This window comes from Schistocerca serialis, unplaced genomic scaffold (genome assembly GCF_023864345.2).
Source record: "Schistocerca serialis cubense isolate TAMUIC-IGC-003099 unplaced genomic scaffold, iqSchSeri2.2 HiC_scaffold_1251, whole genome shotgun sequence".
Classification (NCBI taxonomy): domain Eukaryota; kingdom Metazoa; phylum Arthropoda; class Insecta; order Orthoptera; family Acrididae; genus Schistocerca; species Schistocerca serialis.
In genome coordinates, this window is record NW_026047460.1 from 431,625 (window position 1) to 459,478 (window position 27,854).

Genomic DNA, 27,854 nt, shown 5'->3' on the forward strand with positions numbered 1-27,854 from the left:
CACAATCACACTGTGTTCTGGTGTAGTGAAAAGCATTTTACTACGTAATTTGTGGGAAATACTTGCTATAGTTACGTATGCATCACAACATCTCAGCATGATGCGGAGAATGGAAGTGCTTGTCACACGAAAACGTAAGTAAATACGAAAATAGGCGCGAAAAACTAAATTACACTCTAGAATATAGGTTAACTCTCAGCAAAAAACTTTCTCATCAACATCGTTTGGTTGCAGATGACAAGCTACCTGTAATAATTAACACAAGAGTGGTCCAGTAAATTCATGCTCACCAAATGTAAAGGTATTTACAAAAAGAAACGATCTGTTGTTTGAACTAAAAATGCACTTAATTTTATAATCATGTAACAAAAATGTTCACATTGCAGAATAAATAAAAACGAAAACCCACAGATGATGGCACAGTGGTGCCGAAACATGTTTGGGTACTGAGAAAAACGGTGCTTTGCGTATCAGGCGGACCTCAAATCCCAAAAATGTTAACTGCAAACACGGCCAATACAAGGAGCTGCAAACCAAACATGGATATGACTTTTTCATTCTACTTTCAATCAATTGGGACTTTTTAAAAGAGCTTAGTAATTGGTACTACATTATAAATCTATGTTTAAATAAATTAACAATTACTTTTCTGTTTAAATTTATTGACGCTCTTCTCCTGTTCCTGTTGATTTACACCCACCACCGATAATTCTGTTTTGGTAATGCTGAGGTGACATGAGGACAAAGCATATAAGATACATTTTTTTAATTGTTTAGTGATTTACTCACTTGCTTTTAAACCATATACTGTAGCTTATTGGAAGTATTTTCTTAGCAAGAAAAATGTGTCATCATTAATTAATTTTCTTTGAATTTTTTTAGTTAATATACACTCCTGGAAATGGAAAAAAGAACACATTGACACCGGTGTGTCAGACCCACCATACTTGCTCCGGACACTGCAAGAGGGCTGTACAAGCAATGATCACACGCACGGCACAGCGGACACACCAGGAACCGCGGTGTTGGCCATCGAATGGCGCTAGCTGCGCAGCATTTGTGCACAGCCGCCATCAGTGTCAGCCAGTTTGCCGTGGCATACGGAGCTCCATCGCAGTCTTTAACACTGGTAGCATGCCGCGACAGCGTGGATGTGAACCGTATGTGCAGTTGACGGACTTTGAGCGAGGGCGTATAGTGGGCATGCGAGAGGCCGAGTGGACGTACCGCCGAATTGCTCAACACGTGGGGCGTGAGGTCTCCACAGTACATCGATGTTGTCGCCAGTGGTCGGCGGAAGGTGCACGTGCCCGTCGACCTGGGACCGGACCGCAGCGACGCACGGAGGCACGCCAAGACCGTAGGATCCTACGCAGTGCCGTAGGGGACCGCACCGCCACTTCCCAGCAAATTAGGGACACTGTTGCTCCTGGGGTATCGGCGAGGACCATTCGCAACCGTCTCCATGAAGCTGGGCTACGGTCCCGCACACCGTTAGGCCGTCTTCCGCTCACGCCCCAACATCGTGCAGCCCACCTCCAGTGGTGTCGCGACAGGCGTGAATGGAGGGACGAATGGAGACGTGTCGTCTTCAGCGATGAGAGTCGCTTCTGCCTTGGTGCCAATGATGGTCGTATGCGTGTTTGGCGCCATGCAGGTGAGCGCCACAATCAGGACTGCATACGACCAAGGCACACAAGGCCAACACCCGGCATCATGGTGTGGGGAGCGATCTCCTACACTGGCCGTACACCACTGGTGATCGTCGAGGGGACACTGAATAGTGCACGGTACATTCAAACCGTCATCGAACCCATCGTTCTACCATTCCTAGACCGGCAAGGGAACTTGCTGTTCCAACAGGACAATGCACGTCCGCATGTATCCCGTGCCACCCAACGTGCTCTAGAAGGTGTAAGTCAACTACCCTGGCCAGCAAGATCTCCGGATCTGTCCCCCATTGAGCATGTTTGGGACTGGATGAAGCGTCGTCTCACGCGGTCTGCACGTCCAGCACGAACGTTGGCTCAACTGAGGTGCCAGGTGGAAATGGCATGGCAAGCCGTTCCACAGGACTACATCCAGCATCTCTACGATCGTCTCCATGGGAGAATAGCAGCCTGCATTGCTGCGAAAGGTGGATATACACTGTACTAGTGCCGACATTGTGCATGCTCTGTTGCCTGTGTCTATGTGCCTGTGGTTCTGTCACTGTGATCATGTGATGTATCTGACCCCAGGAATGTGTCAATAAAGTTTCCCCTTCCTGGTACAATGAATTCACGGTGTTCTTATTTCAATTTCCAGGAGTGTAGTTTCATAATATGAATCATCCTTGCAAATACTGTATGTCACACTTTGGAACACTCCACTTGTCACCCAGTATTATCCTGGTCTTGAATGTATCAATCAGCTTCTTCGCCAGGGCCATGACTTCCTAAAATCATGGACTGAAGTGTGATCCATTCTGTGTGAGGTTTTGGCAGCCACACCTAGAATAGCTTTTCGTCACCTGGTCTCTGCAATATCCTTGTCAGACCCTATGCTCCTTCTGCACCCATCTCCCTACCCTGGGGCTCCTACTCCTGTGACTGCCCCGCTGCAGGATTTGCCCTATGCACCCTCCAACCACCACCTATTCCCACCATGTAACTGGCAAAAATATACTATCACAGGGCGAGCCACATGTGAAACAACACATGTCATATACCAGATGTTGTTTAAACACTCTTCAGCCTTATACAGTGGCATGACTACTACCCAGTTATCAGTCAGGATGAATAGACACAGGCAGAGGGTGTATACAGGCAACAAACAATATCCTGTTGCAGAGTGTGCTGTACATCATGACAGTTGTGATCTCTGTGCCTGTTGCACCACACAGGTACCAGTTTCTCAGAACTCCACAGGTGGGAACTAGCAGTACATGTCCTTGGTTCTCGCAATCCACCTGGTCTTAATTTACATTAATTCCTTCCATCTCAGCATTTCTTTCCTGTAACTTGTCCTTTCCTCACTCCATTTTAGTTTTCTACATGTTCCGTTTTCTGGCTTGTTTATTATTTGCTGTCCTGCCTGCCACCCCTGTTACATACAATGCACTTAGCTTTTCACTTTTGTTAAGGCATGCATGATGTTTTAGTAGTAACCTCTGTCTTGTGTATTACCCTGTCTTCCATCTTTAAGCTCCCAGATTTTCAAATCTTGCCCGTTACAGTCCCCAACAATCAGTCTTTCTTTCTCATCACGTCCTGTAAGTCTACCCTTCCCGAGGTTCTGGGTGACTTTTCTGAACTATACCTGTTTCCCTAAATCTCTGCAGTCCTTTTCCTTCACCTCTCTTCCTTCCTCTTCAACTCTTCTGCCAGAAAATGGAGCCACTGGCCCCGAAAGCTTGTAAAAGTTAAATCCTGTGTGTGTGTGTGTGTGTGTGTGTGTGTGTGTGTGTGTGTGTGTGTGTGTGTGTGTGTGAGGCAATAACAGAGTTCAGTCAACAGTAATAACCGACTCATAGAGGGATGATCAACAAAAATATAATAAGTCGTCTGGGTAAGAATTTTAACAAGGAAAGCCTGGAAACCTAGATGGAGATGTATCGGACTTAATGCTTTCACCAGACAAATATGAGGTCACAAGCATTAAGAAATGAGTAATGACTAAATCATGAAAGGATTCCCAGCAAAAAAGTCATCTTGGTAACAATTTTAACAATTACAGTCTGGAAACCTGGGCAGAGATGTACAGTGCTTGAAACTTTAGCGACATCAGTATGAGGTGACGAGCATTAAGAAACCAATAATTTCAAGCTGGCTGGTTGCAAATTGTGGGTAAAAATGTGACATGATCACGTATCATCTATAAGCAAACAACCACAACACAGTATGAAGATGCCACCAGTTGACGAGCAGGACGGAGTTGATTCAAGAGTTCCTGACAGCAGATGAGTCTTGGGTGACCATCAACTGACAGCAGAGAATTATGCAAGGGAAATATGCGTATTCAATTAAGCTTGTCCCCTAAGAAAGACTTGCATTCTTGCCTGTACATACCTGTGGGTAGTTCGTCTATCATGGCTTACTTGTAGCTATGACTATTGTCATTTAAAGTGTGATGTATACAGGACCTGAGGGTTCAATTTGAGCAATAAGAAACTGGCTCCCTTTCATGATTCTAGTCTACGTGATAGGGCAGGCAGGCTATTTGTTCTAGTAATTTGAGTGTCTAGTAAGCCTCATCTCTGTTCTCCACTCATTAAAATTGTGACCCAGTGACTGTGCTCTTCAGCATGTTCACGTAAGCTCAGGAAGAAGCAATAAAATCAGACCAAGGTACCAAACCAGAAGCTCATTTCTTCATTTGTACCTCCCTAGCCTTATACCCGAGTTTGTATGCTGTCTCCAACCATAGAGACCTGATAAACCTCAGCTAAACCCTGAACCCTGTTGTCAACTTATTCCTTTGCATGAAGCCTCTAGTGTGCCAAAGCATTGGTGGATCTGAAAAATCCCACACCACTTGCTATCTAACTGAGGGATTCATGTATGTATGTTGCAACCTCCATCAGGGTACAACACAACAATAATGCTTTAACAATGGCAAATTGATTGAATGTGTCTGCTCAGAACTGAATATGCTGGTCTGCATTGATGGTTTTCATTTGGTTGCTCCCAAATACTGGTTTCACTCAAAAGACTGAATGTTTAGTCCAATCAGTTCGTAAAGCTACAACCGACTGATTAAATTGTTTTCATTTGTTTGCTCACATAGAGTAGTTTTGCTCAAAATAATGAATGAATAATTCTGCTGACATGTGAAACTACAACCAAATTAGATGACTGTTTTCCAGTAACCAACTGAATCAATTGTTTTTTCATTTGGTTGTTCCTGTCACTAGGTCTTCCAATGCTGCAGTAGTCCAATGTGGTCTGACTACACAAATAAATAAACTTTATAAAATTTCACTTTTGTTTATAAACTACTCTTTACAGCACAGTCACACCAGTATGTAGTCACACTTACTACAAGCATTACTCTGAGACAGCAAGAGTCTCAATTAGTTTTTTGACATTTAGCTGTATGGAATGGTTTGTCCTCTTCTATCTTGTCAGCAAGTGATGCATTCTTACTAATGTGCCATGCTGTCTCATACAATCGGTGCTTTAATTACTATCAAGAAATTTGTAACTCCATGATTCACGATTTACCAGTCTGCGCGAGTCGACCGAAGCGTCCGATCCCACCCGTCGGATTTGACCTGTGACGTAAGGCTGTTGTTGTGTATGACGTCACGATGGCACGGAATTTAGTTAGTGAGAGTGGCGTGTTTGTAGGTGTCGTTTTGATGCGATCGGTGGTGCTCTCTGGTGGTGTGTTAGGTGATGTTTTTGGTTTAGTTTGGGAGTGTGGCGTCGTGTGAATTTTGGTAAATTGCTTTTTTATGTCTTTGGTAGGTATGGATATGACTGACAGGGTCAACAGTTTTTGGTTGTCAGCTATGATGGGGGACAGTGCGTTGTCTCTAATAAAATTTCTTCAACTATTCGGATTTTTGGATGAAGTCGTGAAGTGTTCGGTATGCTGTGAAGAAATGAGGCTTACTTAAAGTTCCGGCGTCTCAGACTAGGGACGGCTGTATGTGGAGACGTTGTAAGGATAACAGGTCAAGGGAAGTGTTCGATCCCAATGTGTGGCTGGGAATGTTGGTTTTGGTATCGGGAGATGTTTATGAGCTAGATAGGTCAAGGGAAGTGTTAGGTCCTAATTTATGAGATCGGGAGCTGCTGTTGAGCTATATAGGTCAAGGGAAATGTCCAATTCCAGATAATATTGTGTTTAGTGGTATTTGGGGAGTTTTGTGCTGTTGGTTTTTTTCCTCGTTTTGCGTGGTTTTGTATGGGGGTGGGTGTCTAAATTTGTTTATATTTAGTTTGTCCCCACCCAAAAACCCCCTATTTCCCGCGCTTGTCCCGTTAGTGTCAGACTTTTTGTGGAACGTGTGTATGTTTGCTTTTTGATGTATTTTCGTCCACATAATGTGTACGTAACTACTTTATATGCGCCATATTGGAATCGTGGTTTATGGTCGTTTCCGTCATATTTGTGACGTCATGGGTCAAAGCAGATGGGCGGGATCGGATGCTTCCATATTTCCATCTGCGCTTCTTCCTTCAGACCTCCTCTCATGTCTACTGAATTGCTTACTTTCTGTTGAACATCCCAGCTGCGTACTTGAGGTTTCCTACATTTTTAAAATGTTTTGCAGATGCATACTGTGTTTTAGACTCTTTGTTGATGTGATTACTGCCATCTGAATTTTTACAGAATTCTTTCTTATATTTTCGTCTTCATACTTTCTGTTTCTTCCCAGACGTTATCCTTCTTTATGGTCATCAATGGGATGTTAAAACCTAATCTTCATTTCTTTTTTCTTATTTATATCATCTCCTTGTTTTGCATTAGCCTTCCTTCTCCTTGAGTGACAGGGAACAATTACTTCTATTTCGATCTCCCATTCATTCTTTTGCATTTTATTCTATTCTGCCTGTAAGCAACCAGTCTTAGTACTTGCACTTTTTCCCTTCATATTAATTTTGTGTGTCATCTGTTTGTGCCTGTTTCTTCTGTGCTTGTATTACGACAAACTGTTCTAGCTCAGTGACCATATTGTCTTGACATGCAGCGTCAAGTAAATATAGTATATTCCTACATAAATGTAGAAGAGAACGTAGCTTACTTGTTTTAATTGTCCAAGTAATTAACAGTGTAAAGTAGAGATAGTGGTTTTAATTGGATAGTTGTTTTATATTGTAAGGCAGAAGATAAAAGAGGTAAAACTTACCCATCAAATATAAAGTGCACATGAAAAGGAATTATAAGGTACAGTCTTCCACATTGAATTCAGCAATACAGAGTATTCTGGATTGAGTAGTAAAATATGTACATGTACTAACAAAAAATGTATCCATTGAAAGAACTGTATCTTCTCCAATAAAATGTTGAGCAAAGTAAAACTGTGCAAATTCCTCCACTATCACATGAATGATATAAAACAGTGTGTTCCCATCTAGAAATAAACAGTCAACTATGAAAGAGCTTAAAATTGTAGAAAGGTACTTCAAAGAGACCAGGGCATAAATTGTCCAATTGCAGAATTGAGGTTTTACCATATGCTGAACACAGTTCAATAAATACAAGTTGAATGGCTTTAGAGGTTTCCCAGAAATCTCTTAAGAGTTCTGCAAATTCCTCCCCCAACTGCAACAGGTTCCTAAGCACAAAGTAAAGGGGAGAATGATACCTAGACTACATTAATAATATTGTTCCAGTGTTACCGTTGAACACGAACAGGATCGAGATCCATATGGAAGGAGCGAGGATACAAATGCAGGTAAAATCTCCTTGCATTTGTCTCAAAGAGATGTATTGCAACACTCCTGTGGAGAGTGTTTACACCATCCACAAAAAAGGATTAACTTACTTACAAGAGAGCTGTTAAAGGGTTAATAGCTTTACTTTTCTTGTTCTTCTTCTTTTCCCTTTTCCCATTTCTTCTACAGGGTCAGTATTTATAAGTGTTTGAGCAATGTTAGTGGTAAGTGTTGGCCAGATGCCCTTCCAAATGCCCCCCCCCCCCCCCCCAAGAATGTTTGCTAAAAGTTTGCATAGCATGTAGCTGAGGCATAATGTGCATACCAGACCAGCATTTACCTCGTTGGATGTGGGAAACAGTCTAAAAACCACATCCTGTCTGGCCAACTCAGCAGCCCTCATCATTAATCCACAAGTCAGATTAAATCTGGATCAAGCTCACCACCTCACATCCCAGAAGGGCTGCTTTAATATGCTCAGCTACCTGGTTAGGTAATACCTTTATTAATAAAGTGATGAACATCATGTCTTACTTGTTCTCCTCATCACAGATTTGCAAACAATTTCACTCATTATATATGTTTATGAGAAGGTAACAGTATGCTCACTGCAGCTTCCTATAAGTTGTTCTGTGGATTGGCCCTATGAAAGTATATGTCCTCTTCCCTTTTTGTCATCAGCAGGTCATATCAGACTTATGTTTATTTTCATACGACAGGGTGATTATAATTAAAGTTCCAGGTTCAAAATGCCATAAAAAAAGAATAGCTACTCAGACCGATGTCAAATTTGAATGGAATATTATCAAAGAAATGGGAAATTGTTGTGACTCACTGATCTTTCAAAGTGCCACCACGCAGTTACGCGCGTCCTTTACATGCGGTGCTGTCTGCCAGCCATGCAGCAGCAGCGCCACCTAAGCAGCCAACCAGCCAGCGACCGCTAGATTTGGACTCAGTTATGATTTGACTGTTAAAGTTTACACACGTCTTACTCTGTTTACTTGATCTGTGACTTTCATGTATTGCGTCTTCCTTGAAATATATTTGTTCAACTTGAAGTTATTACAATTGGTGATGAGGTAGTGATTTTTCTTTTCCATCGTTGATCCACATGTTTCCTTGGCTACTTTAGAGCAACTATTGCAAGGTCTTATAGAACAGCAAATGCTTCTCACAAATGCGATTCGTGATTTCGTCGCGGCATCAAATGCGGGGCGTCTCTCGCCGTTGTCTCTACCTACTTTTCCTCCTTATGACGAGACGGCGGCAGACTGGTCTGATTACGAAAAACGTCTTTGACAGCACTTCTTGGCATTTAATGTCGTGGACGAACAAACTTGTAAGTCTCTGTTCTTTTAATGGATTTCAGCTCAAATGTATCGGTTGTTGTCGCAATTGGCTCCTTGGAAAGATCCTGCGTCTTTGTCCTTTGCTGAAATGTGCTCACTTCTGTCCGCCTATTTTCAAAAGCATACGCATGTGGTAGCCTCTCGTGTTGCCTTTTATCGTTGTCAAAAACAACCAAATCAATCCTATCGCGCTTGGGTTGCTGAACTTCACGGCCTCAGTAGAAAGTGTCAATTTGTTACTGAAGTTCACAAAGAGTCCTACGCCGATTCCATGGTACGGGGTGCTATTATCCGATCGGCGCCCGACATAGAAGTTTGGCAACGTGCCTTCAGTTGGCAAATCCAACTCTAGATGAAGTCCTATCCATCGCTCAGTCTTTTGAAATTCCTCGCATTGCTGGAGCGCAAATAGAGGCCTGGGGTGACGTCGGGGGAATACAACCTCTGTGCACTGTTGACGAAGCGTGTGGCGTGTCCCCGCCGGCCGACGTGGCCGCAGTACGCTCCCAAGCACAGCCTCGGCCTAACCGTAAACAAACCTCTAAGAAACTACAGCAAAACCCACGGCAACTTCCTTCATGTTCGTGGTGTTTTACGAAATATTCACGAGAAGATTGTCCACAACGTTGGGCCGTGTGTCACAAATGCAAAAAAAACGGTCATGTGTCATCCGTTTGCAAATCCGACCGCATATATGATGTTCATGAACATAACACTGATTCTGATTCTGTGTTGTCTGTCAATTGTACTTCTTCCCTTTCAGGGAAGTTATTCCTCACTGTCCAAATACTTGGTCAAGATGTTCGCATGCAGGTGGATACTGGTTCTGCTGCCCCTATCATCATTTCTCAGACGTATCTTCAGTTGGGTTCTCCAATCCTGTCACCTATCACTAGGCAATTACGGACTTACAATAAACAGAAGACTTCTCTCTTGAGACAATTTGATGCTGAGGTATCTTACAAATCTGTCGTTCGCACTGTTCCCATATTTGTGGTCGACCATAGTAACGCAGAGAATCTTTTTGGTTTCGATGCCTTTCGTGTTTTTGGGTTCACCATAGATGACTCTGTCAATATTGTCTCTGATGCTATTCCTTATTCTCAACTGGATACCTTGTTGACGACATTGTCGTCCCTTTTTTGTCCTGGGTTAGGCCACGCAAACGACTTTGAAGCTTATATCACGCTCAAACCCACTGCTCGGCCTAAGTTTTTTCGGGCTTGACCCATTCCTGTGGCCCTTTGTGATCAGGTCAAACGGGAGCTGGATTGTCTCACTGCTTCAGGGGTCTTGCTTCCTGTCACTTCCAGTGAGTGGTCCTCTCCTGTCATTTTCGTTGCTAAGCCAAATGGTGATATTCGTCTCTGTGGCGATTTCAAAGCCACTGTAAATGCTCAATGCCTTATCGACACTTACCCTATGCCTCGACCTGAAGAATTGTTCACTAAACTTGCTGGAGGCCAGTATTTTTCTAAACTTGACCTGTCAGAAGCTTATCATCAACTTCCTCTCGACGCTGCTTCCTGGCAGTTTCTGGTCCTTAACACGCCTTTCGGCCTCTATCAATACCAACGATTGCCATTCGGGGTTGCCAGCGCCCCTGCTTTCTTTCAGCGATTCTTGGAACAATTATTGCTCACTGTCCCTGGGTGTATAAATTACCAGGACGACATTGTTGTCACTGGCTCCACCACTGAAGAACATCTTCAAAATCTCCGCACACTTTTTCATGTCTTACAGACTGCCGGTCTTAAGTGTAATCTTCAGAAATCACAATTTTTTCAGGCATCTATCACGTACTTGGAGTTTCAACTCTCTCGGGATGGTATTCGTCCGCTTCAACAAACTGTCGCTGCGATCGATGCCCTTCCTTACCCTACATCTGTTAAGGAACTGCAGGCCTTCTTGGGGAAAATAGCATACTATCACAGGTTTTCACCATCTGCTGCTTCGGTGGCTCAGCCGTTGCATCGCCTGTTGCATCTTTCAAAGTGCCGCCGCACAGTTACGCACGTCCTCTACATGCGGCGCTGTCTGCCAGCCATGCAGCAGCAGCACCACCTAAGCACCCAACCAGCCAGCGACCGCTAGATTTGGACTCAGTTATGATTTGACTGTTAAAGTGTACGCACGTCTTACTCTGTTTACTTGATCTGTGACTTTCATGTATTGCGTCTTCCTTGAAATATATTTGTTCAACTTGAAGTTATTACAGAAATGTGATGGAAACAATAAAAATTTATGAAAATTTTCCCACTATATGGTGCTGAAAATGTCATAACGTAAATGGATTCAGCTACAAATTACAGAAGAATTGCAATATGAAAGCTATGGTGTGAGTTCCACATTAAACCAACTGTACTGTGCAATGTGTATCACTGCTCAAGTGTGACATTTGACAGTAAAACAGTGGAAGTGGTCAAAAGACATCTGTCATATTTTTTCCTTCATTGTCGTATCTGATTTATTTACTTCATTAACAAAATCAAATGAATTTTCCTAATTTTTTTCTCCTCTTTGCAGTCATGTATTAGGATGCAGAATATTTATATTTTTTTCAACATTTCATTCGATATACCTAGAATGGCGGAAGGGGTCAATTCGAACCCACTGTAATTTCCTTTTTTAATGTATGTAGATCATCCAACAATGGAGTGGCAACAGTCAGCAGTCATGCAGCGCATTTGCTTCTCAGTATTGCAATTTGGCACATGGAAATTCCAGTCAACCATAGTTTATATCTTTTTTGTCCACAAAGCATGTTTTCGAACATGTGTCATCAGCGTAGACTTTCTGATGAAAAAGTGTTACAGCTCTTATTTATTTATTTCTTACTTCATTGATCCAACTGTGACAAACTCATGAGGGTATAGAGTGTGTCAGTAAACAATATATACATAGGTAGTATTAAAGCAGTCAATCATACTAAAGTAATATTCCATGTTTGCATTACACATATGTGATTAGAATGACAGATTACAGCAAACATTAGACACAGTAAGTGGAAAACAAAGAAAATTATGAAGTTGAATTGGAAATTGACTTCACTGACGAAGATGATGATTATGTACATGACACAAGTTTAGATGAAGACACTGTGAATAAGGAGTGATTAGCAGAAGAGGATTCATATGCTGATCTATGTCAATCATCACTTCTTTCATTACAGCAGGCACAGCTGTACATGTCTGCAAAGATAACTGCTAGCAATGGAACCATGTGAGGGGTCGTGTTATAACTTCAAGTTGAACAAATATATTTCAAGGACGACGCAATACATGAAAGTCACAGATCAAGTAAACAGAGTAAGACGTGTGTCACTTTAACAGTCAAATCATAAACTGAGTCCGAGTCTAGTGGCCGCTGGCTGGCTGGCCGCTTAGGTGGCACTGCTGCTGCATGGCTGGCAGACAGCACCGTGTGTAGAGGAGGCGCGTAACTGCACGGTGGCACTTTGAAAGATCGGCGAGTCACAACACTTTCCCCCCCTTTGAAGTTTTTGCACAGGTCTTGATGGAGGTGGCCTGTAGATTGCTAACATACATAGGTGTTGTTTGACCGGCCGTAAATTCTTGAGGAGGAGGCTTCCCGTACGGACGGAAGTGTCCCCGATGATAACGGGTCGAGATGACAGGAGACGTGGGGGTCGAATCTGCTGGGGCCCTGTGCACCAATCTGCCCATTGCGGCAAGTCCGGTTGTTATAACAGGAGACATGGGTGATGTGTCCGCGTCCGTGGAAGGAGGAGGTGAGTAGCGTTGCTCCGACAGATGATGGTCATCTGGTTCCTGCATGGGCATGTCTCCTGTTGGCGTCAGTTCTTGTGCTGGCACCGATATGATGGTGAGAGGACTGCGTTGTGAGCAATGAGAGATTCCAGGATCCCGAGCATCAGGTAGAGCCGAAGGTGGTGTAGTGGCATCCGGAACAGGCGTCGTCGGCACACGAGGCTGAAGCTGGTCCGAATGAGGCACTGCAACACCCGTGTCTGTCTGGATTTCATACAGGCGTCGGCCACGGTGTCGTAAGATGCGGCCAGGACTCCATTTTGGCCGCCTGCCATATCCCCGTACCCATACAAGGTAGCTGGCGGTGAACCGGTCAAGCAAAGGCACCTGCAGATGTGAAGTGGAAGACCGCAGAAGATGAAGTAGTGTGCAGGGCTGTCAGCCGTGTAAGAGCTCAGCCAGGCTGTGGTCGCCCATGGGGGTGAAACGGTAAGAAGCCAGAAATTGGAGAATGGCATCATCAGCAGCAGAAGAAGTCAGGAGTTTCCTCATCTGAGCTTTAAATGTGCGAACAGTCGTTCAGCCTCACTGTTTGACTGTGGATGGAATGGAGGGGCCGTGACATGCATGACGCCATGACGGGCACAAAAATCCGAAAAATCGGAAGAGGCAAATTGTGGACCATTATCAGTGACAAGAGTAGAGGGAAGGCCTTCCAAAGAGAAAATGCGAGCTAGGGCATTGGTGGTTGCTGCGGTGGTAGGCGACGTGCAATGGACAATGAAAGGAAAGTTAGAGTAGGTGTACCTAAAAAAGGTCCCACGAAGTCAGCATGAATACGCTCCCAGGGCTTCTCAGGCGAAGGCCACAGTGACAAAGATGACTTCAGGGTGGCGGCCTGTGACTCACAAGGGCCACTGGCAGCGACCATGTGTGCAATTTCAGAGTCGATGCTGGGCCAGTACACATGATGGCACGCCAGAAATTTTCTGTGAGAGACACCCCAGTGCCCTTGGTGAAGGAGGCGCAAGACCGAAGTACGCAAAGACGCAGGTACCACAACACACGGAGAAGCATTTGCGGTGGAAAGGAGGATAACACCATCCCTAGCCGTGAGGCGGTAACGCAAAGTGTAGTAGTTCCGCAAGATCAGAAGTCTTAGCGGATGGACGATCTGGCCAACCCTTCTGAATACAGCGTAAAACCCGGGAGAGGGTAAGGTCAGAACCCGTAGCAGCCGCCAGCCGGTCCCCAGTGATGGGGAATCCGTCCACAACCCGCTGCTTGGCAACATCCAGGTGGAAACACAAAAGTTTGTCCCTATCAAATGCCAGATAAGGACCCATGGGAAGGCGAGACAGTGCATCAGCATTCGCATGTTGAGCCGTCGACCGGAAATGAATCTCATAATTACAACGAGACAAGTAAAGAGCCTAACGCTGGAGGCGGTGTGCAGCCTTGTCGGGAAGTGATGTTGATGGATGAAACAAGGAGACAAGTGGTTTGTGATCCGTAACAAGATGAAATTTGGATCCATAGAGAAAAACACCAAACTTATGAAGAGCATAAATAATGGCCAAAGCTTCTTTTTCAATTTGAGAATACTTTTGTTGGGCATCCGTGAGCATTTTGGAGGCATAAGCAATGGGTTGTTCAGAACCGTCAGAAAAACAGTGCGCAAGGACTGCACCAACCCCGTATTGAGAGGCGTCCGTGGCAAGAACAAGACGTTGGCCAGGTCGATAAGCAGCCAGGCATGAGGCCTGTTTCAGCATAGTCTTCAATTTCTGGAAAGCCACATCGCATGGCGAGGACCAGTGAAAAGGCATGTTTTTATGCAACAGGCAATGCAATGGCTGAGCCACCGAAGCAGCAGACGGTGAAAACCTGTGATAGTATGCTATTTTTCCTAAGAAGGCCTGCAGTTCCTTAACAGATGTAGGGCGAGGAAGGGCATCGATCGCAGCGACAGTTTGCTGAAGTGGATGAATACCATCCCGAGAGAGTTGAAACGCCAAGTACGTGATAGATGCAGAAAAATTTTGATTTCTGAAGATTACACTTAAGACCGGCTGTCTGTAAGACATGAAAAAGTGTGCGGAGATTTTGAAGATGTTCGTCAGTGGTGGAGCCAGTGACAACAATGTCGTCCTGGTAATTTATTCACCCAAGGACAGTGAGCAATAATTGTTCCAAGAATCGCTGAAAGAAAGCAGGGGCGCTGGCAACCCCGAATGGCAATCATTGGTATTGATAGAGGCCGAAAGGCGTGTTAAGGACCAGAAACTGCCGGGAAGCAGCGTCGAGAGGAAGTTGATGATAAGCTTCTGACAGGTCAAGTTTAGAAAAATACTGGCCTCCAGCAAGTTTAGTGAACAATTCTTCAGGTCGAGGCATAGGGTAAGTGTCGATAAGGCATTGAGCATTTACAGTGGCTTTGAAATTGCCACAGAGACGAAAGTACCAGTTACTGTGAAACTACAATACTTTTTACCAACAGTAGGAAGCGCAGTTTTTTGCTTCATTCAGAAATTGTTCCCTAATGCCACTCTGAGTAAACTTTCCTATGATCAGGTTGTAGATTCTCTAACTATTATGACCAACAAGTCAATGTAGTGGCAGCTAGGTACCATTCTTTCATTACAAGAAAAGGTCAGAAAAAACTTATCGTCAGTGTGTAACAGATTTAATGGGTATGACGAAGAAATGCAAATTCAAATGTGCTTGTGGTGCTTTATTTTTCTGATGTTATGTTATGTGATGCGATCGTGTACAATGTAACTGATGTCAGACTTAGAGAACAGATTTTGAAACAGTCATATCCATCCTTTCAACAGATGCAAATACAAGATGAGTATGATTCAGGTACAGTGTTCGCCGATAAATTTGAGCAGGCAGGTTGAGTCGTCCCTTGCTCGTGACTGGCTCTTTAGGCAGAAACAGTTTATGTGCACCATGCCATGTAAACAGCTCTCTAACCAGGTTAATAGATCCCCTGTGGGTGTGGGGGTTAGAATAGGCCCGAGGTATTTCTACCTGTTGTAAGAAGTGACTAAAAGGAGTCTCACACTTTTCGGCCCTATGAGTTGAGGTCCCTTTCTATAGTTTGACCAGCCACTTTCAAAATTCTACAGAAGTGCAGGCCATATGGGGAATGATGCCTTATGTGGTGCATGAGTTATCCATAGTGCCCTTAGATTCGATCTCCTGAATCTCTTGTCATGGCTTTGCATCTCCACCAGCAATTCAACTATTTGGGTGTGGACACTTTCCGGAGTATGTCATCTTCTTCCATTGTCTCCTGTCCTCTTTCACCCTGTAACAATATTGGATTTCTCTGCACCCAATATCCAGCATGGTAGCCAGTCCATTGTGGTGGGGCTGTCATTTACCCATTTGGTGGTAGCCTTCTGACAACAGAGGGATCACACTGCTGATGCCTGAGCTGTAAACACCCTATGTATGCTGAGGAGTAGATGCCTGCCTTCCTGGGGCATCAGGACTCCCGGCAATGGCCATCATGCCAGTTGGCCTTTGCTGTGGCTGGGTGGTGCCTGTGGGGAGAGCCCCTGATCAGAGTGGGTGGCATCAGGGTGGATGACCCCCAGTGAAGTGGACTAAGTCATTTCTTGCTGGTGACCTTATGGCCCTAGCAGTCTCTGAGAAGGGCAGGATCGAGTACAATGCCAACAGGTCTCACCCTAAACCGTTTCCCTCCCTCACTATACCATGGGAAGAACGTAGGGCAACAGAACGGACAGAGCCATATTCGCCTCAGTTTTTAGTCTGGAGCAGAACTGATGGGGACTCCTTTCTACCTATGAAGCCTCAATTTTTCATTGAACACCTTGAGGATAAGTTTTGAGAAGTGATAGCACTGTCCAAGGTTCAAAATAGTGCAGTTGTGAATCAGACAGCATCCCCACCCCAATCCCAAGTATTACTCGCCTGTGACATGCTGGGTGATATTCCTGTTTCCATCACTTCCCATAAAAGCCTCAACATGGTCCACGGGATCATTTTCCATTGCGATCTCCTCTTGCAGTCTGACAATGAGTCCAAATCAATTTAGAGTGGTGGGGTGTTCATTTCACCTGGCGCATTTACAGGGGACCCAAAGACAACAGGGTTGCTACCGGTGCCTTCATCTTGGCCTTTGAGGGTGATTCATTGCCTGAAAAGGTCAAGTTGATGGTTTACTGCTGTGATGTTAAGCCATATTCCCCTCCCCCTGTGCAGTGCTTTAAGTGCTGGAAGTTCAGGCACATGTCTTCCCGCTGCACTTCCAGTGCCACATGTCGAGACTGCGGATGTCCACCGCACCCACGTACTCCATGTGCGCCTCCTACCACTTTCATCAACTGTGGAGAGCACCACTCTCCCTGCTCGCCAGACTGACCAGTACTGCAAGAGGGCTGGAAAATGATGGAGTACAAGACCCTGGACCAGTTGACTTACACAGAGGCTTAACGTAAATTTGAAAGATTACACCCCATTCAGCTGATGTCAACATATGCTGCAGCTGCATCACCATTGCTATCCAAAGTGCCAGTGGTTCCTCACTCTGTGCCACGAACAGTGGGCCCGCTAAGCCACCAGAATACATCTGCCCCCTTTGTGGTAGGAGGCAAATCTTCCTCCATTGCTCCCAAAGCACCTACTTTGGGATCAAGACCCCCCTGAATGCAGGGGATATCGGTTTCTTCCCCCCTGCCAGAGAAGCGACAGCCTCCTTCGGCTCCTCTTGTGTTGTGCAGAAGGGGTCCCTTAGGGCCCTCTCTCCCAAGGTCTCCAATAGTGCCACGACGGACACTCGCCAGTGGCTCAAGGAGCCAAAAGCTGCTGAATGAAGAGCTTCATGGTCTTCCTCCGTGCCTAAAGCTGCTTTGGAGACAGCTTTCCAGCAAACTCCTAAAGGGAAGCGAGACAGCAACCAAACTAAGAAGAAGTTTGCTAAGAAACAGGACTCACTGGTGGCCGCAGCATCACCACTCCCTACCAATTCTGCATCTGAGGATGCAGTGGAGATCTTACCATCCACTGTGGACCTGGATCTCACTGACGCCTCATCCACCATCACAATGGCTACAAATACACAATTGGTGGCAGTAGGTGACCCTGAGACATAACCTGCCTCCTTGCGCTCTTCATGCCTTCCCAGCCTGACTATAAAATCATCTTTCATTGGAATTGCAGCGGTTTCTTCCACCACCTGGCTGAGCTACAGCAACTCTTAAGCTTTACATCTGCTTTCTGCAATGCCCCCCAGGAAATCTGGTCCCCAGCATTACAAGAACCATAGCGACTATAACAGAGTGTCAGGTGGAGTTTGTGTCTATGTCCTGAACTCAGTATGCAGTGAACCTGTGCCACTTCAAATCCCTCCTGAAGCTGTGGCTGTCAGGATAAGGATGACGCAGGAAATGACTGTCTGAGACGTATATCTTCCTCCACATGGTGCAGTACCCCTGAATGCATTGGCTGCACTGATTCATCAAGTCCCTAAGCCTTTCCTACTTTTGGGAGATTTTAACGCTCATAACCCCTTGTGGGGTGGCACCGTGCTTGCTGGTCAAGGCAGAGATGTCGAAAATTTACTGTCACAACTCGACCTCTGCCTTTTAAATACAGGTGCCCCCACACATTTCAGTGTGGCACATGGCACATATTCGGCCATTGATCTCTCAGTTTGCAGTCCTGGCCTTCTCCCATCTATCCACTGGAGAGCACATGACAAGCTGTGTTGTAGTGACCACTTCCCCATCTTCCTGTCACTGCTCCAACGTCAGGCCCACAGATGCCTGCACAGATGACCTTTAAACAAGGCAGACTGGGATGCTTTCACCTGTGCTGTCACCGCTGAATCTCCCCCACATGGTAACATCAATGTGGTGGTTGAGCAGGTAACTACAATGATCATTTCTGCGGCGGAAAACGTGATCCCTCGTTCTTCAGGGTGCCCCCGGCGAAAGACAGTCCATTGGTGGTCACCGGAAGTTGCTGAGGCAATTAAGGAGCGTCAGAGAGCTCTACAGAGGCATAAGCGACACCATTCCCTGGAGCACATCATAGACTTTAAACGGCTTCGTTCCCACATTTGCCAGCTTATCAAAAGACGGAAACAGGAGTGTCACCTTCCCAAGTCTGGGAAAAGATCAAACGAGTTTTTGGGTACCAGACCCAAACGGTTGTTCCCGGTGTCAACATAAATGGCGTGTTATCTACCAACATAAACGCGATTGCTGAGCACTTTGCTGAGCGCTGTGCTCGTGCCTCTGTGTTGGAGAATGACACCCTCCCCCCTCCGCAGCCTTTTGCACTCTCAAACTATGGATGGAAGGGAAAGTCCTCTTGTTCACTACACGCCACAGTGAACCCAATAATGCCCCATTTACAGAGTGGGAGCTCCTCAGTGCCCTTGCACATTCCCCCGACACAGTTCCTGGGCCAGATCAGATCCACAGTCAGATGATTAAACATCTCTCATCTGACTACAAGCGACATCTTGTAATCTTCAACTGGATCTGGTGCGATGGCATCTTTCCCTTGCACTGACGGGAGAGCACCATAATACCAGTCCCCGAACCCGGCCAAAACCTGCTTGATTTGGACTGCTATCAGCCCATCAGCCTCACCAATGTTCTTTGTAAGCTGTTGGAATGTATGGTGTGTCGATGTTTGGTTTGGGTCCTGGAGTCACGTGGCCTACTGGCTTCGTGCCAGGGCTGTTTCCGCCTGGGTCGCTGTACCACTGATAATCTTGTGTCCCTCAAGTCCGCCATCCGAACAGCCTTCCCCAGACGCCAGTACCTTGTTACCGTCTCTTTTGATTTACGAAAAGCATATGACACCACCTGGCGACATCATATCCTTGCCACATTATGCGAGTGGTGTCTCCGGTGCCTGCTTTCGTTTTTTATCCAGAATTTCCTGTCGCTTCGTACTTCCCGTGTCCAAGTTGGCGCCTCCCATAGTTCCCCCCATATCCTGGAGAATGGGGTCCTGCAGGTCTCTATATTGAGTATATCTCTATTTTTAGTGGCCATTAACAGTCTAGCAGCAGCTGTAGGGCTGTCCGTCTCACCCTCTCTGTATGCAGACGACTTCTGCATTTCGTACTGCTCCATCCGGTACTGGTGTTGCTGAGAGGCGCCTACAGGGACCCATCTACAAGGCACAGTCATGGACTCTAGCCCATGGCTTCCAGTTTTCAGCCACAAAGTCATGTTTTATGCACTTCTGTCGGCGTTGTACCTTTCATCCGGAACCAGAACTCTACCTTACTGATGATCCCTCACTGTAGTGGAGACATATCAATTTTTAGGACTGGTTTTCGACGCCTAATTAACTTGGATTCCTCTCCTTCGCCAGCTTAAGCGGAAGTGCTGGCAGCACCTCCGCTGCCTGAGGAACACCAACTGGGGTGCAGATCACTGTATGCTGCTGCAGCTCTCAGAGCCCTTGTTCAATTCTGCCTTGACTATGGGAGTCTGGTTTATGGTTTGGCGGCGCCCTCAGCATTGTGTATACTCGAGCCAGTGCACCACTGTGGCGTTCGACTAGTGGTGGGAGCTTTTAGGACGAGTCTGGTGACCAGCGTCCTGGCAGAGGCTGGTGTCCCTCTATTGCAGGTCAGGCATGCGCAACTGCTCGCCAGTTACGTTGCACACGTTTGTAGTTCTCCTGCTCAACCAAATTACCATCTCCTTTTCCCACAAATGGTGGTTCATCTCCCACATCGGCAGCCCAGGTTAGGGCTTACAATTGCAGTTCGCGTCCAATCCCTTCTGTCTGAACTGGAGTCCTTGCCTTTACCACCTATACCCAAGGTCCATTCACATACATCTCCATGGTTTACACCCAGGCCGCAGCTTTGCCTGGACCTTTCGCATGGCCCGTAGGACTCAGTTCACCCCGCATATCTCCGCTGTCACTTCCTCTCGATTCTTGACATGTACCGAGGCCATGAAGGGGTTTACACCGATGGCTTGATGGCTGATGGTCACGTCAGCTTTGCATATGTCCATGGAGGACATATTCAACAGCATTCCTTGCCCGATGGCTGCAGTGTTTTCACTACAGAGCTGATGGCTATATCTCGTGTTCCTGAGCACATCTGTTCAGGCCCTGGGGAGTCATTTCTTCTGTGTACTGACCCCTTGAGCAGCCTACAAGCTATCGACCAGTGCTAACCTCATCATCCTCTGGCAGCAACCATGCAGGAGTCCATCTATGCCCTGGAACAGTCCAGTCATTCAGTGGTGTTTGTGTGGACCCCAGGACATGTCGGAATCGCAGGCAATGAACTTGCTAACAGGCTGGCCAAACAGGCTACACGGAAACCACTTATGGAGATTGGCATTCCAATTACTGACCTGCGTTTGTTTTTGTGCCACCAGGTTTTCCGGCTTTGGGAGATGGAATGGCATAGTCTTAGTAACCACATCAAACTGTGTGTCATTAAGGAGACTACGAATGTGTGGCAGTCCTCCATGCGGGCCGCTCACAGGGACTCTGTGGTTCTATGCTGGCTCCACATGGGCCATGCTTGGGCACAACTACCTCCTGCACCGTGAAGACCTGCCTCAGTGTCAGTGCGGCACCCGGTTGACAGTGGCCCATATTCTGGTGCACTGTTCCACTTTGACTGCCCTGTGACGAAATCTTCGGTTACTGGACTCGTTGCCACTTATTTTATCTGACAATGCCTTATCGGGTGATTTAATTATACTTTTTATACCTGAGGGTGGGTTTTATCATTTGATCTAAGTTTTAGCGCATGTCCTTTGTCCCTCCGTGTCCTCCACCCTAGTGCTCTTAGGGTGGAGGTTTTAATGTGCTGCAGAGTGGCTGGCATCTCATAATCTGCTTTGTCGTTTTAATATCTTCTACCTATTTATTGTGTTTCTGTGGTTTTCTTGTCCCCTTTTGTCCATTTAAGTGTTTGTCGCCCTTTGTTCATCCTTGTGATTTTTCCTTTCTCTTCGTTTTGTGTTGTCAGTCTCGCTTGTTTTATTCTCATTCTTGTGGCATTGTTTTATTTGGAACAAGGGATCAATGACCTAGCAGTTTCGTCCTTCCCCTCTCTTTTAAACTAACCAACCAACCTGGCAAATAGAATTAAGTCATACCTTCGGTGCTATTCGTGGCACAAATGCCAAGACTGCCCACCCAGACAAGCACAGTGTTGCACTTGGAGCGAGAAAGGTCACGTACAATCCGTATGTTTGCAATGGAACAAACAAAAGAATTCTGCCCACTCACGTAATCAATGCAGTGTATTCAAAGCCTGCTGCAGTCATTAGCAAAACTAGCAAGCAAACACTTTCTTCAGTGCTGTGCCAGTCCAACAAACTTTTTGTTCAACTGCATATAAGTGGGAAGCACGTGAAATTTCAGTTGGACATGAGTGCCTCTGTCACATTGCTACATTGTGACACATATGAACTGTTAGGCTCCCCACACCTTTCTAAAAGTAGCACACACCTCACAGCTTATAATAGACAAGACATCCCTGTTCTCAGAAAATGTACTTTGCCTGCCATGTATCACTTGTGTACGCGAACTATGACTTTCATGTGCTACAATCATGTGATTGTGAGAACATATTTGGCCTTGATTTATTTTATTTTTTTGGTGTTAACATTCAGGAAACACTGTTGTCAATGACTGCATTCAGTGCCAAAGACAGTGTAGGTAGCTTGCTGAAAAAATTCCCTGAACTTTTTCTGAAGCTTTATTCAAGGCTAACAATTTTGTTATTTTATTGCACATATTACTATGAAAGACAATGCTCAGCCGAAATTTTGGTGGGCAGAACTGTTCCCATTGCATTATGGGACAAAGTGTCCACTGAACTTAAAGAATTGCAAGATAGTGGAGCTATTGCGCCCATACAAGCTAGTCAATGGGCAAGTCCACTGGTTTTGCTCCCCAAACCTTCAGCTCACATTCGCCTCTGTGTTGACTTTAAATCTACAGTCATCCTACAAACTGTGATTGATAATTATACATTGCCACCCCAGAGGATCTCACGAATGGATTAGGCACTGGTCATTACTTTTCAAAAATTGATTTGCGCGATGCCTATCTTCAAATACTAGTAGACGAAGCATCTCAAAACATGTGTCGTGAACATTCATTTGGGCTTGTTTAAATATTTGCATTTGCCTTTTGGCAGTGCTTCTGCACCCACCATTTTCCAACAGTATTTGGAACAGCTGACTGCTCAAGTACCAAACTGTTCAAACTATTTGGATGATACTGTTGTAGCAGGTCATACACCTGAAGAACACACTGAAAATTTGTGTAGTTTGTTTCGTGTGTTATCTGATGCAGGACTAGAGTGTACACTGGACAAGTGTGACAGTTTTAAGGGGAGTTGGAATGCCGGAAAATGGAAAAAATTCACATTTTCAGTTTTTAACCTTATAACTTAATTTGAAATTTTCTGCTTAAAATGGTGCAAAATTTGTTAAGAAATTCCAATTGGAAGTATTTTTATTTAATTTTTCAAAATTACATGTGCGCCCAGCAAAGTTACCCATCTTGTGATTTGTACACATTTAAATCTTCGCATTTCCGAAAACATTACATATAGAAGGCTGTGGATTTCACTCTTCAGTTGTAGAATCTTTGATCCTTCCATAGGTACCATTGTTTTTACGACTAGCTGTGTTTATTGTTCAGTTTTTGATCTGTGAGTGTTTGTTTTGAGCCTCGAGTTTAGTTTGTCGCTCATTTGGAGTTTGTTATCTGTCTTGTTTTGACTTTCAGTGGTGAGTGCGTAGTTTCTACGATGCCTAGGAGTGCATCATTATTTAAAAAGCGAAAGTTTCGCGGTAATAGATTTACAAATAACGTTTGTTCAAGTGATTCTGCTTCAGCACCTGTTGATGCTGGTGAAAGTTCTGACGTTTGTACAGCTGAGATGTGTGAAGGAGACACGCCCACCAGTGCATCAAAAAAGAAGTTATCAAACTGTGCAAGTGAAATTACAGATGAAGCTTCTAATGAACAATATGTTTTAGTCGACTTTCCTGTTTTTACTGAGTTTATGAAGAAATGTTTGTGTTGTAATCTTTGTGGAGGTTCTTTTGATATGAACATAACAAAATCTATAGGACTTTCCTGCAAAATTGCTATAGTTTGTGCCAGTTGTGAAAATGAGACCTGTTTTTGGAGCTCTAAAACATGCAGTAGCAATTTGTTTGAGAGTAATATCAGGCTAATGTATGCAATGAGAGCAATTGGTAAAGGACATACTGCTGCTCAAACATTTTGTGCCATAATGAATCTTCCACCTCCACCTGCTAAAATTGACAATTACACTGAAGTGATAGGAGATGCTGTTCAGTCTGTAGCAGATTTATCAATGAAAGCTGCTGCCAGTGAAGCAAAATATATAAATGAAGGAAACCCAGATATCCCTGTTGCTTTTGATGGAACCTGGCAGAAAAGGGGTCACACATCCAAAAATGCTGTTGCTACTGTTACTAGTGTGGACAGCGGTAAAGTTTTGGACTATGAAGTGCTCACTAAACATTGTTACCATTGTGCATCTGGTAAGATAGAAGCAGCTCACATATGTAGCAAGAATTATGAAGGTACGAGTGGAGGCATGGAGGCTGCCGCTGCTGTGAAAATGTTTAGCAGATCAGAAAAAGAACGGGGAGTATTTTACACAAAATTCCTTGGAGATGGGGACTCCAAGGCATACAAAAGTGTTACAGAATCCATGCCATATGTCAATAAGACAATAACTAAACTAGAATGTGTCGGTCATGTTCAGAAACGAATGGGCACTCGTCTAAGGAAACTGAAACAGAATCTGAAGGACAAAATTTTGTCAGATGGTAAAACCATTAGAGGTCGCCTGTCAGATAAAATTATAAATGAATTACAACAATACTATGGTATGGCAATAAGAAATAATGCAAATAATTTGCAGGAAATGAGACAAGCTGTATGGGCCACATATTTACATCGACCATCAACTGATGATAATCCTCAACATTTTGCTTGTCCAGATGGTCCTCAGTCATGGTGCAATTATAGAAAATCTCAAGCTACTGGGGATCCTTATCACCATAAAAATTATATTCCATTGGCTGTTATGGAAGTAATTAAACCAATATATAGAGACTTGGGGCATCCTGATCTTCTGCGAAAATGTCTTCATGGTTGTACCCAGAATCAAAACGAGTCGTTCAACAACCTCATTTGGACTCGTGTACCTAAGAATGTATTTGTTGGGATAAAAACATTGAAATGGGGAGTCAGTGATGCTGTTATTTCATTCAATGATGGTCATATGGGTAGGCTAAAGGTCATGGCAAGGCTCGGCATTGCTCCTGGTATCAACACCATCAGAGGTCTTCAGCTTCTGGACAGCGTGCGAGTAAGGAAGGCTCAGTATGCAGCTGAATTTAATACAAAAAAAGCAAGGGCAGCAAGGAGAAGAAAGCTTCTAGGTGAAGAAGAAGAACTAGAAGATGACCCTGATTACTCTGCTGGACACTTTTGATAATAGAATAAAAGGTATTTGTGAATTTTCATAATAAATTACTTTAATCGCATTTTCTGGCATTTGACATTTTTAGTGTTACATGTACCTTTATCTCATAAACCACTCAACCAACAACATTCAAATTTTCAGAAATGCTGCAAAACAGTTCAAAGAGGCCACTGAACTAGAATCATGACAAGAACTGGCTTATTCTCTGAACTAGGGAAGTTTATGTTATACTTTTTCCAATAAAAAATGGCTTAATGGTAAAAAATTCATAAATACTATACCAACAAAAAGAAAACATTGGTTCTAGTTCAGTGGGCTCACAATATATGCTGAAAACCTCTGCCAGAATTTCAAAGTTCTGAAGATAATAGTTCCAAAGAAAAAGGTACACAAAGTTAGCAAATTTAACATTGGCGAGATAGGGCATTCCAACTCCCCTTAAACCTGAGTTGCAGTATCTTGGTCATGTCATAAACAGTCAAGGTGTACATCCTCTTTAGTCACATTTGTTAGCCATACAGGACCTGCCAGTTCCTCACAATGTCACAGAATTGCAGTCAGTCTTAGGGAAAATGAACTATTATGTTCAGTCCATATCAAATGCTACGCAAATCGCAGCTCCATTGCATCAATTTCATCGTAAGAACATCCCCTTTGTTTGGATAGATGAGCGCCAAGAAACTTTTAAAAAATATAAAGATGTAATTCTCAGTGATCACTGCTTGGTACACTTTTATCTTGACCTACCTGTTGTGTTGCAAGTTGACACTTCCGCTTATGGAAATGGTGCAGTGCTATGGAAACGGTGCAGTGCTTTTGCACAGATTTGGTGATAAAGACAGGCATATTGCTTTTGCATCAAAAGTGCTGTCCAGATCTCAGTGTAACTATTCACAAATAGAGAAAGATTGGCTATTGTGTATGGTGTCACCAAATTCCACCACTATTTGTATGGCAGAAAATTCTACTTAGTAAATGGATCACAAGCCACTGCAGTCCTCGTTTTATCCTATGAAGCTGGTTCCTGTACAAACTGTCCAAAAATTGTAAAGATGGCCTTTGTTGTTGTCTCAATAACAATATGAGAGAGTGTATCATCCAACAGCTCGACATGGTAATGCAAATGCAATTTCACATCTTCCGATTGACCCTGATACAGACTTTGATGCTTCTGCTGCATCTTGTTGCCACATCAATGCTCACAATTCTGAATTGCTTCAGTCCTTTCCTCTGAATTATAGGAAAATTCCTCAGGCCATGGAAGCTCATTCAAATTTGAACATTTTGCTAAAATATATTCGCACATCTTTGCCTGACTCATTGCAGTAGCGCGCTGATACTTTGCATGTCGGCATAGCCTCGCTATACAGAAAGGAGTGATTCTTGTTCAAAATGACAGTGGACAGTCACATGTGCTGATCCCCAAAGCTTTGCAAAAAGAAGTATTGCAATTACTTCACCAAGGACACTGGGGGATTGTTTGTATGAAACAGTTAGTATGTCAACACTGCACTTGGCTGGGTATGGACACCCAAATAGAACAGATTATGTCACAGTGCCACGCATGTGTGGAAAATCAGTTTGCTCAGCCACAAATGTTTTCTGCTTGGCCTAAGTCACAATCATCATGGCAATGTGTGCACATAGACTTTGCAGGATCTTTTTGGAACACTCGTTGGTTGATTGGGTAGACTTTTATAGCAAGTTTCCTTTCGCTGTGCCAGTGAACTCAACAACGTCACATAGCACTTTTTAGGTGTTGTCCTCAATTGTTTCCTTTGAAGATTTGCCTAAACTCATAGTGTTGGACAATGGTTCTCAGTTCACATCAAATGAATTTGAATCATTCTGTGAACACAATGGCATACAGCACCTAACTTGTGCACCATTCCATCCACAGTCGAACTGTTAAGTGGAACATTTTATCAGAATCAAAAGAAGGCTGGAAGTATCGCTTCGAACTGCATGATTTTGTGTTTTACGGGGTTTTTAGCAGCAGCAGATGGTGGGTGCAAGGCAAGATCCTTTGTCGAATTGGCCTATGCATGTATCTCATTTCAGGCCCAGACGGATTGCAGCACCGACATTACAATAAAATTCACCACTGCCATGTGCATGGTTATCCTTCTGTATCGCTTCCCCCAGATTCACAGATCCCGAGGACAGTGTGGCCACAGCAGCTGCCAGAGGGTGTCATCACAACACCACAGGACAACCCCATCCAGATGGAGCCTTTGCCTCCTCTGCCTGCTCTCGTCCTACCAATGGAGCTGGACCCACAAATGCCGCAGTAACCAACGCCTTCTACATTGTGGTATGGGCCTCAGGAGGTGGACACGTACCCTTCTGGATGTCTTCCGGGGGACATTTCCACCAGTGCACAGGCCAGATAGTGGGGTATGACTGGAAGTCTCACGTCCCCTGCAGCCACAGCTTCCAGTCCATTAGTGTGTCCACCCTGCTGCCTCCCCCACTGTTTTCGTGCTCCATATACAATGACAGTCCATCACCTTGGTGGGAAGCAATGTAACGGCATAAAGTCAAGCACCAGCATGCTATTTGGGAATGATAGAAAAGAGCTGGCTGTGAGAAGACGTCAGCCAGTCGCACGCTGACTGACCCCTCTCCAGGATGACTACACGACAACAGCAGCCCCTATGTCAAGAGGACATAAGTGCCATGACTGACTGGTGATGCTCCAGTTGAATAGCCACTTCACGACCAGCGGCTGGATAAAACCGTACACTCTATGTAACACAGACATGGGAACTGTTATACTAAAGAAATTGCTTATTTTGTATGTCACTCTTTGCTTGTGACACATCTGTGTAATTGTCAGATTTAAGTATTGTCTTTTAATTTTTTGTAATAAAACTCATTAATATGA

The 27,854-nt window shown here is 44.5% G+C and overlaps 1 protein-coding gene across 4 annotated transcripts; it reads left to right on the forward strand.

Moving 5' to 3' along the window:
- On the forward strand, positions 1–27,854 carry LOC126436884 (uncharacterized). 4 transcript variants are annotated; one of them, XR_007580991.1, is made up of 4 exons: positions 1–134; positions 235–301; positions 387–603; positions 27,113–27,854. XR_007580991.1 is itself a non-coding variant. In XM_050090475.1 (2 exons), the coding sequence occupies exon 1, from the start codon at positions 24,248–24,250 to the stop codon at positions 24,974–24,976; it is 729 nt and encodes a 242-aa protein (XP_049946432.1). In that variant the 5' UTR covers positions 24,235–24,247; the 3' UTR covers positions 24,977–24,990; positions 27,113–27,854. The 4 variants fall into 4 exon arrangements, 1 of the variants encoding a protein (XP_049946432.1); XR_007580992.1 differs by lacking the exon at positions 387–603; XR_007580993.1 differs by lacking the exons at positions 235–301; positions 387–603 and having other exon boundaries at positions 21–134.

What these genes read in the sequence shown, in the direction of transcription:
- LOC126436884 (XM_050090475.1), top strand. Translation starts at nt 24,248, where the DNA reads ATGGGCACTCGTCTAAGGAAACTGAAACAGAATCTGAAGGACAAAATT.